General features: G+C 52.1%; 1 protein-coding gene across 1 annotated transcript in view; it reads left to right on the top strand.

The window, feature by feature from the left end:
- Positions 1–274: 274 nt before the first annotated feature.
- Positions 275–12500, top strand: part of LOC106592653 (uncharacterized) — a 13308-nt gene continuing 1082 nt past the window's right edge. The window contains exons 1-6 of the mRNA XM_082974023.1: positions 275–493; positions 1001–1207; positions 2140–2304; positions 2537–2668; positions 6961–7039; positions 10056–12062. Coding sequence (XP_082830149.1) covers positions 1044–1207; positions 2140–2304; positions 2537–2668; positions 6961–7039; positions 10056–12062 — 2547 coding nt within the window. The 5' untranslated portion in view covers positions 275–493; positions 1001–1043. The remainder of the gene's footprint in view (positions 494–1000; positions 1208–2139; positions 2305–2536; positions 2669–6960; positions 7040–10055; positions 12063–12500) is intronic.

Genomic DNA, 12500 nt, shown 5'->3' with positions numbered 1-12500 from the left:
TTCGCTACATCCGCTATAACTTCCGCAAACTGACCTGGTGGTTTCCTTGGTTACAGTACAACCTTACGGAAGGAGTGACAACGATTCTGCTTGAAAATAAAAACATGATTTGAAATACAAAGACTATTAAAATGACATATTCGATTTTATATTGACATATATAGGTATTTATTTTTGTTTTTTTATTATTATTATGTCGTGAAAATGTATATTAGTAATATATATTTATATTTTCCACATCAAGTTTTCGGTGCATTTTCCGGTTCCGACAGGCGACGCACATCCGGTGGAGTTTCGACCAATGAGAAGGCGTCGTTTCGTTTGAACCGGGGGAGCGGTACTCTTATCGTTGTTCTGTCTGTTGTTTAAAAACGGAATAAAATACTTATATTTCATCCCGTAACTAAATCAACTAACGTTAGCTAAAAAATTAAATAAATAAAAAGGTGTGATAACGGATACAGACGGAGGGGACGTTTAATGTTTGAGTTTGGTGAGTATTTTATGTTTTTTGGGACGCTAACCTAGTTAGCTGTAACGGTGGGAAATAAACATTGTAACGTTACTCTGTCAACAACAACACACACCAAAAAAGTCAATTATACCGATGGATATCTATGGGGAGACTATTTTAGGTATAGTTAAGCTGACTAGTCATAGTAAAAAAACAAATCACTGAATGTAAAAAGAGTCCGTTTTTTTCCCTCCCCCATATGTTGTTTTGTTGTCGCTAGCTAACGTTACATGAATTGAGAAAAACGGATATAGGATAAGCTTAAGTAACGTTTAGTCCTAATATGTCAACTGGGGCGTATTCATTATGCCAATTCTGTTTTAAAACGTTTATTAAACGGAAGCACATGGAACGAAACAGGGAGGGACCTACCTGAATTTGTCCAATAGAAACCCTCGTTTTTTTTTTTGCTCAGTTTGGTTCTTAAACGGTACAACGGTACACGTAACGAATACGCCCCGGTCACCGTTATTTATCATTTGACAGTCGGTTCCCGATCTTCTTGTTGGTGAAACTGACCTGAGTAAAGATGAACCGAGCAGGCCAACCGTTGTTCATGAAGACCTACGGCAAACAGAAACGGAAGTTGGAGGCCTGGATCTCCCCTGACAACCGAAAACAGGTTTTCGACACCACCTCTTCCTCTGACCTCTCCATTGCTGAGCCCTCCAACCCCAAACCCCCGGCCAAGAGGTAAGTGTGACCTTGTGCTCCTGAAGAACTAGTGATCTGGGCGTGAAGGCTTTTTCTCCGTTCCTGCTCAGCAGACCAGGGCCTAGATAGATTAGCTCGCTGAATCAGGTGGCGGGTTTAGCTTCTCCTGGATTTGCTTCTAGAACGACTACTATAGTCTAAATGTCTGTAACAGTGATTGGAATTCTAGCTCTCTGTGTGTCTTCTTCTATGGTCTTCTCTGCTATCTGTATGTCTTCTTCTATGGTCTTCTCTGCTCTCGCTGTGTTTCTTCTTCTATGGTCTTCTCTGTGTTTCTTCTTCTATGGTCTTCTCTGTGTTTCTTCTTCTATGGTCTTCCCTGCTCTCCTAGTATGTCTTCTTCTATGGTCTTCTCTGCTCTCTCTGCATGTCTTCTTCTATGGTCTTCTCTGCTCTCTCTGCATGTCTTCTTCTATGGTCTTCTCTGCTATCTGTATGTCTTCTTCTATGGTCTTCTCTGCTCTCGCTGTGTTTCTTCTTCTATGGTCTTCCCTGCTCTCTTTGTGTTTCTTCTTCTATGGTCTTCTCTGTGTTTCTTCTTCTATGGTCTTCCCTGCTCTCCTAGTATGTCTTCTTCTATGGTCTTCTCTGCTCTGTGTTTCTTCTTCTATGGTCTTCCCTGCTCTCTCTGTGTTTCTTCTTCTATGGTCTTCTCTGCTCTCTCTGTGTGTCTTCTTCTCTGCTCTCTCTGTGTGTCTTCTTCTCTGCTCTCTCTGTGTTTCTTCTTCTATGGTCTTCTCTGCAGTTATATGGTCACTTTGCTCTGACTTTGCTCTCACTTTGCTTCTTCTATGTGCTTCTCTCTCTCTCTCTTTATCTCACCATCTCAACTGTGACCCATCTTCCTTTCTTCTGCACTGGTACGAAAACATCCTCTTCCTCTCCTCCCGGCCCCCCTTCCCCTGTTCCAGAGGGAGAAAGACAAGTACAGCAGATGGCAGTAGAGCGACGCGACTAGCTAAGTCCAATGCCCTGTCCTGTCTGAGAGAGAAGGACAGTGACGAAGAGAACATCTTCATTGTCCCTCCTCCTCCTCCTCCTCCTCACACCCAGCAGCAGAGCAACAACGCAGACAGGTCAGACTAGTGGCATTACCTTTCTGGTCTTCAAATGTCTATCTGTATCTATCTGACCTGTCTGTGTGTGTGTGTGTGTGTGTGTGTGTGTGTGTGTGTGTGTGTGTGTGTGTGTGTGTGTGTGTGTGTGTGTGTGTGTGTGTGTGTGTGTGTGTGTGTGTGTGTGTGTGTGTGTGTGTGTGTGTGTGTGTGTGTGTGTGTGTGTGTGTGTGTGTGTGTGTGTGTGTTTCAGGAAGTCATTGTTGAGGCGTACTGGTAGAAAGGCCCAGCGTATCGTGAGCACCAGTGAGAGTGATGAAGAGTCAACGACCACCAGCCAACCCAACCCTAAACGCTCCACAGCTAGAGACAAGACACACACACAGTCAGACTTTTACATCTTTTATTAATGTAACCTTCATTTAACCTTTATTTAACCTTCATTTAACCTTCAACACAAAAACAGTCAGATTTTTACATGTTTTATTAATGTAACCTTCATTTAACCTTTATTTAACCTTCATTTAACCTTCAACACACACACACACACAGTCAGATTTTTACATGTTTTATTAATGTAACCTTCATTTAACCTTTATTTAACCTTCATTTAACCTTCAACACAAAAACAGTCAGATTTTTACATGTTTTATTAATGTAACCTTCATTTAACCTTTATTTAACCTTCATTTAACCTTCAACACACACACACACACAGTCAGATTTTTACATGTTTTATTAATGTAACCTTCATGTAACCTTTATTTAACCTTCATTTAACCTTTATTTAACCTTCAACATGCACACAGACTTTTACATGTTTTATTAATTTAACCTTTATTTAACCTTCATTTAACTAGGCAAGTCAGTTAAGAATCAGGGGCAGAATGACAGATTTTCACCTTCAGTTACTGGCCCAACTCTCTAACCACTAGGCTACCTGCCTCCTCTAACCACCAGGCTACCTGCCTCCTCCTCTAACCACTAGGCTACCTGCCTCCTCTAACCACCAGGCTACCTGCCTCCTCCTCTAACCACTAGGCTACCTGCCTCCTCTAACCACTAGGCTACCTGCCTCCTCTAACCACTAGGCTACCTGCCTCCTCTAACCACTAGGCTACCTGCCTCCTCTAACCACTAGGCTACCCGCCTCCTCTAACCACTAGGCTAGCTGCCTCCTCCTCTAACCACTAGGCTAGCTGCCTCCTCTAACCACTAGGCTAGCTGCCTCCTCTAACCACTAGGCTACCTGCCTCCTCTAACCACTAGGCTACCTGCCTCCTCTAACCACTAGGCTACCTGCCTCCTCTAACCACTAGGCTACCTGCCTCCTCCTCTAACCACTAGGCTACCTGCCTCCTCCTCTAACCACTAGGCTACCTGCCTCCTCTAACCACTAGGCTACCTGCCTCCTCTAACCACTAGGCTACCTGCCTCCTCTAACCACTAGGCTACCTGCCTCCTCTAACCACTAGGCTACCTGCCTCCTCTAACCACTAGGCTACCTGCCTCCTCTAACCACTAGGCTACCTGCCTCCTCTAACCACTAGGCTACCTGCCTCCTCCTCTAACCACTAGGCTACCTGCCTCCTCCTCTAACCACTAGGCTACCTGCCTCCTCCTCTAACCACTAGGCTACCTGCCTCCTCCTCTAACCACTAGGCTACCTGCCTCCTCTAACCACTAGGCTACCTGCCTCCTCCTCTAACCACTAGGCTACCTGCCTCCTCCTCTAACCACTAGGCTACCTGCCTCCTCCTCTAACCACTAGGCTACCTGCCTCCTCCTCTAACCACTAGGCTACCTGCCTCCTCCTCTAACCACTAGGCTACCTGCCTCCTCTAACCACTAGGCTACCTGCCTCCTCCTCTAACCACTAGGCTACCTGCCTCCTCTAACCACTAGGCTACCCGCCTCCTCCTCTAACCACTAGGCTACCTGCCTCCTCCTCTAACCACTAGGCTACCTGCCTCCTCCTCTAACCACTAGGCTACCTGCCTCCTCCTCTAACCACCTCTAACCACTAGGCTACCCGCCTCCTCCTCTAACCACTAGGCTACCTGCCTCCTCCTCTAACCACTAGGCTACCTGCCTCCTCCTCTAACCACTAGGCTACCTGCCTCCTCCTCTAACCACTAGGCTACCTGCCTCCTCCTCTAACCACTAGGTTACCTGCCTCCTCCTCTAACCACTAGGCTACCTGCCTCCTCCTCTATCCACTAGGCTACCTGCCTCCTCTAACCACCAGGCTACCTGCCTCCTCCTCTAACCACTAGGCTACCCGCCTCCTCTAACCACTAGGCTACCTGCCTCCTCCTCTAACCACTAGGCTACCTGCCTCCTCTAACCACTAGGCTACCTGCCTCCTCTAACCACTAGGCTACCTGCCTCCTCCTCTAACCACTAGGCTACCCGCCTCCTCCTCTAACCACTAGGCTACCTGCCTCCTCTAACCACTAGGCTACCCGCCTCCTCCTCTAACCACTAGGCTACCTGCCTCCTCCTCTAACCACTAGGCTACCTGCCTCCTCCTCTAACCACTAGGCTACCTGCCTCCTCCTCTAACTAGGCTACCCGCCTCCTCCTCTAACCACTAGGCTACCCGCCTCCTCCTCTAACCACTAGGCTACCTGCCTCCTCCTCTAACCACTAGGCTACCTGCCTCCTCCTCTAACCACTAGGCTACCTGCCTCCTCCTCTAACCACTAGGCTACCTGCCTCCTCCTCTAACCACTAGGCTACCTGCCTCCTCCTCTAACCACTAGGCTACCTGCCTCCTCCTCTAACCACTAGGCTACCCGCCTCCTCCTCTAACCACTAGGCTACCTGCCTCCTCCTCTAACCACTAGGCTACCTGCCTCCTCCTCTAACCACTAGGCTACCTGCCTCCTCCTCTAACCACTAGGCTACCTGCCTCCTCCTCTAACCACTAGGCTACCTGCCTCCTCCTCTAACCACTAGGCTACCTGCCTCCTCCTCTAACCACTAGGCTACCTGCCTCCTCCTCTAACCACTAGGCTACCCGCCTCCTCTAACCACTAGGCTACCTGCCTCCTCCTCTAACCACTAGGCTACCTGCCTCCCTCTAACCACTAGGCTACCTGCCTCCTCTAACCACTAAACCACTAGGCTACCTGCCTCCTCCTCTAACCACTAGGCTACCCACCTCCTCTATCCACTAGGCTACCTGCCTCCTCCTCTAACCACTAGGCTACCTGCCTCCTCCTCTAACCACTAGGCTACCTGCCTCCTCCTCTAACCACTAGGCTACCTGCCTCCTCCTCTAACCACTAGGCTACCCGCCTCCTCCTCTAACCACTAGGCTACCTGCCTCCTCCTCTAACCACTAGGCTACCTGCCTCCTCTAACCACTAGGCTACCTGCCTCCTCTAACCACTAGGCTACCTGCCTCCTCCTCTAACCACTAGGCTACCCACCTCCTCTATCCACTAGGCTACCTGCCTCCTCCTCTAACCACTAGGCTACCTGCCTCCTCCTCTAACCACTAGGCTACCTGCCTCCTCCTCTAACCACTAGGCTACCTGCCTCCTCTAACCACTAGGCTACCTGCCTCCTCTAACCACTAGGCTACCCGCCTCCTCCTCTAACCACTAGGCTACCTGCCTCCTCCTCTAACCACTAGGCTACCTGCCTCCTCCTCTAACCACTACTAGGCTACCTGCCTCCTCTAACCACTAGGCTACCTGCCTCCTCCTCTAACCACTAGGCTACCCGCCTCCTCCTCTAACCACCAGGCTACCTGCCTCCTCCTCTAACCACTAGGCTACCTGCCTCCTCTAACCACTAGGCTACCTGCCTCCTCTAACCACTAGGCTACCTGCCTCCTCCTCTAACCACTAGGCTACCTGCCTCCTCTAACCACTAGGCTACCTGCCTCCTCCTCTAACCACTAGGCTACCCGCCTCCTCTAACAGTCAACCAATCAGGTTTCAATAGACTCACTATACAACAGAGTTGTTCTACATCAATGAATGGACATTTTTATATAGAGGTCTTCTCTGTCTCTCTCTCCCTGTATCTCTCTCCCTGTCTCTCTCTCTCTCTCTCTACCCCCCCCCTCTCTCTCTACCCCTGTCTCTCTCTCTACCCGTCTCTCTCTCTCCCCCCCTCTCCCTCTCTCTCTCTCTCTACCCCCCTCTCTCTCTCTCTCTCTCTCTCTCTCCCTGTCTCTCTCTCCCTGTCTCTCTCTCCCTGTCTCTCTCTCTCTCTACCCCCCCTCTCTCTCTCCCTCTCTCTCTCTCTCTACCCCCCCCCTCTCTCTCTACCCCTGTCTCTCTCTCTACCCGTCTCTCTCTCTCCCCCCCTCTCCCTCTCTCTCTCTCTACCCCCCCCCTCTCTCTCTCTCTCTCTCTCTCTCCCTGTCTCTCACTCCCTGTCTCTCTCTCTCTACCCCCCCTCTCTCTCTCCCTGTCTCTCTCTCCCTCTCTCTCTCTACCCCCCCCCTCTCTCTCTCTCTCTCTCTCCCTGTCTCTCTCTCCCTGTCTGTCTCTCTCTCTCTCTACCCCCCTCTCTCTCTCCCTGTCTCTCTCTCTCTCTACCCCCCCTCTCCCTCTCTCTCTCTCCCTGTCTCTCTCTCCCTGTCTCTCTCTCTCTCTACCCCCCCTCTCTCTCTCCCTGTCTCTCTCTCTCTCCCCCCCCCCTCTCTCTCTCTCTCAGTCCGACTCCAGGGAAGTTTGTGACGCATCGTAGGGGAGCAACAACCGCCAAACACAAAGCCCCCAAGAGGAAACTCAGAGTACGCCCCCGTTCCAATCCTCTCCGTCCTACCTTCACTCCCCCGTTCCTCTCCGTCCTACCTTCACTCCCCCCGAGGTCCCGTTCCAATCCTCTCCATCCTACCTTCACTACCCCGTTCCAATCCTCTCCGTCCTACCTTCACTCCCCCCGAGGTCCCGTTCCAATCCTCTCCGTCCTACCTTCACTACCCCGTTCCTATCCTCTCCATCCCACCTTCACTACCCCGTTCCAATCCTCTCCGTCCTACCTTCTCTCCCCCGTTCCTATCCTCTCCATCCTACCTTCACTCCCCCGTTCCTATCCTCTCCATCCCACCTTCACTCCCCCGTTCCAATCCTCTCCATCCTACCTTCACTACCCCGTTCCAATCCTCTCTGTCCTACCTTCACTACCCCGTTCCAATCCTCTCTGTCCTACCTTCACTACCCCGTTCCAATCCTCTCTGTCCTACCTTCACTACCCCGTTCCAATCCTCTCTGTCCTACCTTCACTACCCCGTTCCAATCCACTCCATCCTACCTTCACTCCCCCGTTCCAATCCTCTCCATCCTACTTTCACTACCCCGTTCCAATCCTCTCTGTCCTACCTTCACTACCCCGTTCCAACTTCACTACCCCGTTCCAATCCTCTCCGTCCTACCTTCACTACCCCGTTCCAAGCCTCTCCATCCTACCTTCACTCCCCCCGAGGCCCCGTTCCAATCCTCTCTGTCCTACCTTCACTCCCCCGTTCCACCTTCACTACCCCGTTCCAAGCCTCTCCATCCTACCTTCACTCCCCCCGAGGCCCCGTTCCAATCCTCTCCATCCTACCTTCACTCCCCCGTTCCAACTTCACTACCCCGTTCCCACCTTCACTACCCCGTTCCAATCCACTCCATCCTACCTTCACTACCCCGTTCCAATCCTCTCCATCCTACCTTCACTACCCCGTTCCAATCCTCTCTGTCCTACCTTCACTCCCCCGTTCCAATCCTCTCTGTCCTACCTTCACTACCCCGTTCCAATCCACTCCATCCTACCTTCACTACCCCGTTCCAATCCTCTCTGTCCTACCTTCACTCCCCCGTTCCAATCCACTCCATCCTACCTTCACTACCCCGTTCCAATCCACTCCATCCTACCTTCACTACCCCGTTCCAATCCTCTCCATCCTACCTTCACTACCCCGTTCCAATCCTCTCTGTCCTACCTTCACTCCCCCGTTCCAATCCACTCCATCCTACCTTCACTACCCCGTTCCAATCCACTCCATCCTACCTTCACTACCCCGTTCCAATCCTCTCCATCCTACCTTCACTACCCCGTTCCAATCCTCTCTCCTACTTCACTACCCCGTTCCAATCCTCTCTGTCCTACCTTCACTACCCCGTTCCAATCCTCTCTGTCCTACCTTCACTACCCCGTTCCAATCCACTCCATCCTACCTTCACTACCCCGTTCCAATCCTCTCCGTCCTACCTTCACTACCCCGTTCCAATCCTCTCCATCCTACCTTCACTACCCCGTTCCAATCCTCTCCATCCTACCTTCACTCCCCGTTCCTCTCCATCCTACCTTCACTCCCCCGTTCCATCTTCACTCCCCCGTTCCAATCCTCTCCATCCTACCTTCACTCCCCGTTCCTCTCCATCCTACCTTCACTACCCCGTTCCTATCCTCTCCATCCTACTTTCACTACCCCGTTCCAATCCTCTCTGTCCTACCTTCACTCCCCCGTTCCAATCCTCTCTGTCCTACCTTCACTACCCCGTTCCAACTTCACTACCCCGTTCCAATCCTCTCCGTCCTACCTTCACTCCCCCGTTCCAATCCTCTCTGTCCTACCTTCACTACCCCGTTCCAATCCACTCCATCCTACCTTCACTACCCCGTTCCAATCCTCTCCATCCTACCTTCACTACCCCGTTCCAATCCTCTCCATCCTACTTTCACTCCCCCGTTCCTATCCTCTCCATCCCACCTTCACTCCCCCGTTCCTATCCTCTCCATCCTACTTTCACTCCCCCGTTCCTATCCTCTCCATCCCACCTTCACTCCCCCGTTCCAATCCTCTCCATCCCACCTTCACTCCCCCGTTCCTATCCTCTCCATCCCACCTTCACTCCCCCGTTCCTATCCTCTCCATCCCACCTTCACTCCCCCGTTCCAATCCTCTCCATCCCACCTTCACTCCCCCGTTCCTATCCTCTCCATCCTACTTTCACTCCCCCGTTCCTATCCTCTCCATCCCACCTTCACTCCCCCGTTCCTATCCTCTCCATCCCACCTTCACTCCCCCGTTCCTATCCTCTCCATCCCACCTTCACTCCCCCGTTCCTATCCTCTCCATCCCACCTTCACTCCCCCGTTCCAATCCTCTCCATCCCACCTTCACTCCCCCGTTCCTATCCTCTCCATCCTACTTTCACTCCCCCGTTCCTATCCTTCTCCATAGTGACTCTGGTCATAAATTGTGAGCTACATCGTGTCCCCTGAGAGATCCTAACCCCTGTCTGTCTCTCTGTGTGTGTCTCTGTGTCTCTCTGTGTCTCTCTCTGTGTGTGTCTCTGTCTCTCTGTGTGTCTCTCTGTGTGTGTCTCTGTCTCTCTGTGTGTCTCTGTGTCTCTGTGTGTCTCTCTGTGTCTCTCTGTGTCTCTCTCTGTGTGTCTCTCTGTGTGTCTCTCTCTGTGTCTCTCTGTGTGTGTGTCTCTGTCTCTCTGTGTGTCTCTCTCTGTGTGTGTCTCTGTGTCTCTCTGTGTCTCTGTGTGTGTGTGTCTCTGTGTCTCTCTCTGTGTGTCTCTCTGTGTGTCTCTCTGTGTCTCTCTGTGTGTGTGTCTCTGTCTCTCTGTGTCTCTCTGTGTGTCTCTCTCTGTGTGTGTCTCTGTGTCTCTCTGTGTCTCTGTGTGTGTGTGTCTCTGTGTCTCTCTGTGTCTCTCTCTGTGTGTGTCTCTGTGTCTCTCTGTGTCTCTGTGTGTGTGTGTCTCTGTGTCTCTGTGTGTCTCTCTCTGTGTGTGTGTCTCTGGTCTTCCCAGGTCCTGCTGGCCCAGCTCAGCTCAAACTCCTCTGATGACTTCGTCCATGATGGAAGAGAAGAAGGGGGAGTGGTCCAGCGTGCCTTCCCTTGCCGTGCCAAACAGGGGCGCCGCCGTGCCCTGGCCAACGCTGACAGCTCGTTGGCCGACCCGGGGAACAGCGGAGTAGTAACCAACGGTTACGGTTTCCTGCGAGATATCTCTCTGAATGATTCGCCCGAGCGCCCCTCGGGACCCTGCCACAGGAAACCTCTCTTCTCCTCCACCCCTAGCTCACGTTCCCTCCGTCCTCCCATCTCTCCCTCCGCCAGCGACGTCATCTCTCTGAGCGCCGCCCGGGAGGAGCTGGCCGTTCCAGAGGACCCGCTCCGTCCCTCTCCGTCTGCCTCGCTCGCAGATCCACGTCCTGGGCAACGCCAGCTGTCGTCCCTGTGCCGGGAAGTGGGACCAGAGGTAGGAAACTGCGAAGGATCAACCAGCGTGAGGAGTAACAGGAGCCGGAATGGAGACTCGGCGATCCAAGATGGCGTCGGTGAGCAGCTGAGCCTGAGCCTGTTCTCCGCGGTTGCCTGTGAGCGGACTGGCTCAGGCACGGCCGGGGAGGAAACTGAGGACGGCAGCCATTTTGTGTCGGCGACGACGGCGGGACGGGATTGGCTGGCCGAGGTAGTGAAGGAGAGATGTCTGACGCGGCGCTGTGTCGTACGGCTAGAGAGAGAGTACAAACTGCACCGCGACGCCACCTATTCGTCCTGCGTCGACCCTACGAGGTCACGCTACAACGGCGGGTCCGTCGACCACTCGGTGATCAGAGATCCGTCTAGAGGAGACGCGGGGTCAGCGAACGAAGGGCGGTCTGTAGACCGTGCGGTGATCAGAGATCCGTCTAGAGGAGACGCGGGGTCAGCGAACGAAGGGCGGTCTGTAGACCGTGCGGTCAACGACAGCGTTCGGACTCTGGGAAGGGTCGTGTCGATCAGCCGGACCGGTGAGGAACTTCTCAGGGTGGTGCAGAGATGTCTGAATGTACACTGTGAGGTACAGCTGGAGAGGCTGATCGTCCCTAAAGGGAACGTTCACAAGGACAAGGACAGTCTCGTCCCTAAAGACCACGTTCCCAAGGACAGTCTCGTCCCTAAAGACCACGTTCCCAAGGACAGTCTCGTCCCTAAAGACCACGTTCCCAAGGACAGTCTCGTCCCTAAAGACCACGTTCCCAAGGACAGTCTCGTCCCTAAAGACCACGTTCCCAAGGACAGTCTCGTCCCTAAAGACCACGTTCCCAAGGACAGTCTCGTCCCTAAAGACCACGTTCCCAAGGACAGTCTCGTCCCTAAAGACCACGTTCCCAAGGACAGTCTCGTCCCTAAAGACCACGTTCCCAAGGACAGTCTCGTCCCTAAAGACCACGTTCCCAAGGACAGTCTCGTCCCTAAAGACCACGTTCCCAAGGACAGTCTCGTCCCTAAAGACCACGTTCCCAAGGACAGTCTCGTCCCTAAAGACCACGTTCCCAAGGACAGTCTCGTCCCTAAAGACCACGTTCCCAAGGACAGTCTCGTCCCTAAAGACCACGTTCCCAAGGACAGTCTCGTCCCTAAAGACCACGTTCCCAAGGACAGTCTCGTCCCTAAAGACCACGTTCCCAAGGACAGTCTCGTCCCTAAAGACCACGTTCCCAAGGACAGTCTCGTCCCTAAAGACCACGTTCCCAAGGACAGTCTCGTCCCTAAAGACCACGTTCCCAAGGACAGTCTTGTCCCTAAAGACCACGTTCCCAAGGAGAACCCACACAGAAGGAAGATGGGAGGTGTTCCCAAAGAGAGGAAGCGGAGGAGCGTGTCTCGGGAGCGCCCCGCCACCGGGAGGAAGGTGTGCGTGAGCGGTGTGAGTTTGAGTCGCTGGGGAAGGAGAGACGGGCCTCCGACCGGCAGAGCAGCGCCTCCCCCTGGTAGAGCTGGGGACTGCAGCATTACTGAACTGCTGTCTACTCAACACACACGCAAGGTAGGGGGAACACACACACACACACACACACTGATACACACACACACACACACACACACACTGATACACACACACACATACACACACACACACCAAAATATCAGTAGGTAGTATCCAGTCTATGAGACAGTATTATATTATCCTGTTCCAGGTAGCCAGTCTATCAGACAGTATTATATTATCCCGTTCCAGGTAGCCAGTCTATCAGACAGTATTATATTATCCTGTTCCAGGTATCCAGTCTATCAGACAGTATTATATTATCCTGTTCCAGGTATCCAGTCTATCAGACAGTATTATATTATCCTGTTCCAGGTATCCAGTCTATCAGACAGTATTATATTATCCTGTTCCAGGTATCCAGTCTATCAGACAGTATTATATTATCCTGTTCCAGGTATCCAGTCTATCAGACAGTATTATATTATCCTGTTCCAG

The sequence above is a fragment of the Salmo salar genome, chromosome 04 (genome assembly GCF_965601325.2).
Source record: "Salmo salar chromosome 04, fSalSal1, whole genome shotgun sequence".
Classification (NCBI taxonomy): Eukaryota; Metazoa; Chordata; class Actinopteri; order Salmoniformes; family Salmonidae; genus Salmo; species Salmo salar.
Note: the sequence above shows the minus strand (reverse complement) of the source record. Positions and strands in the feature narration are given on the sequence as shown.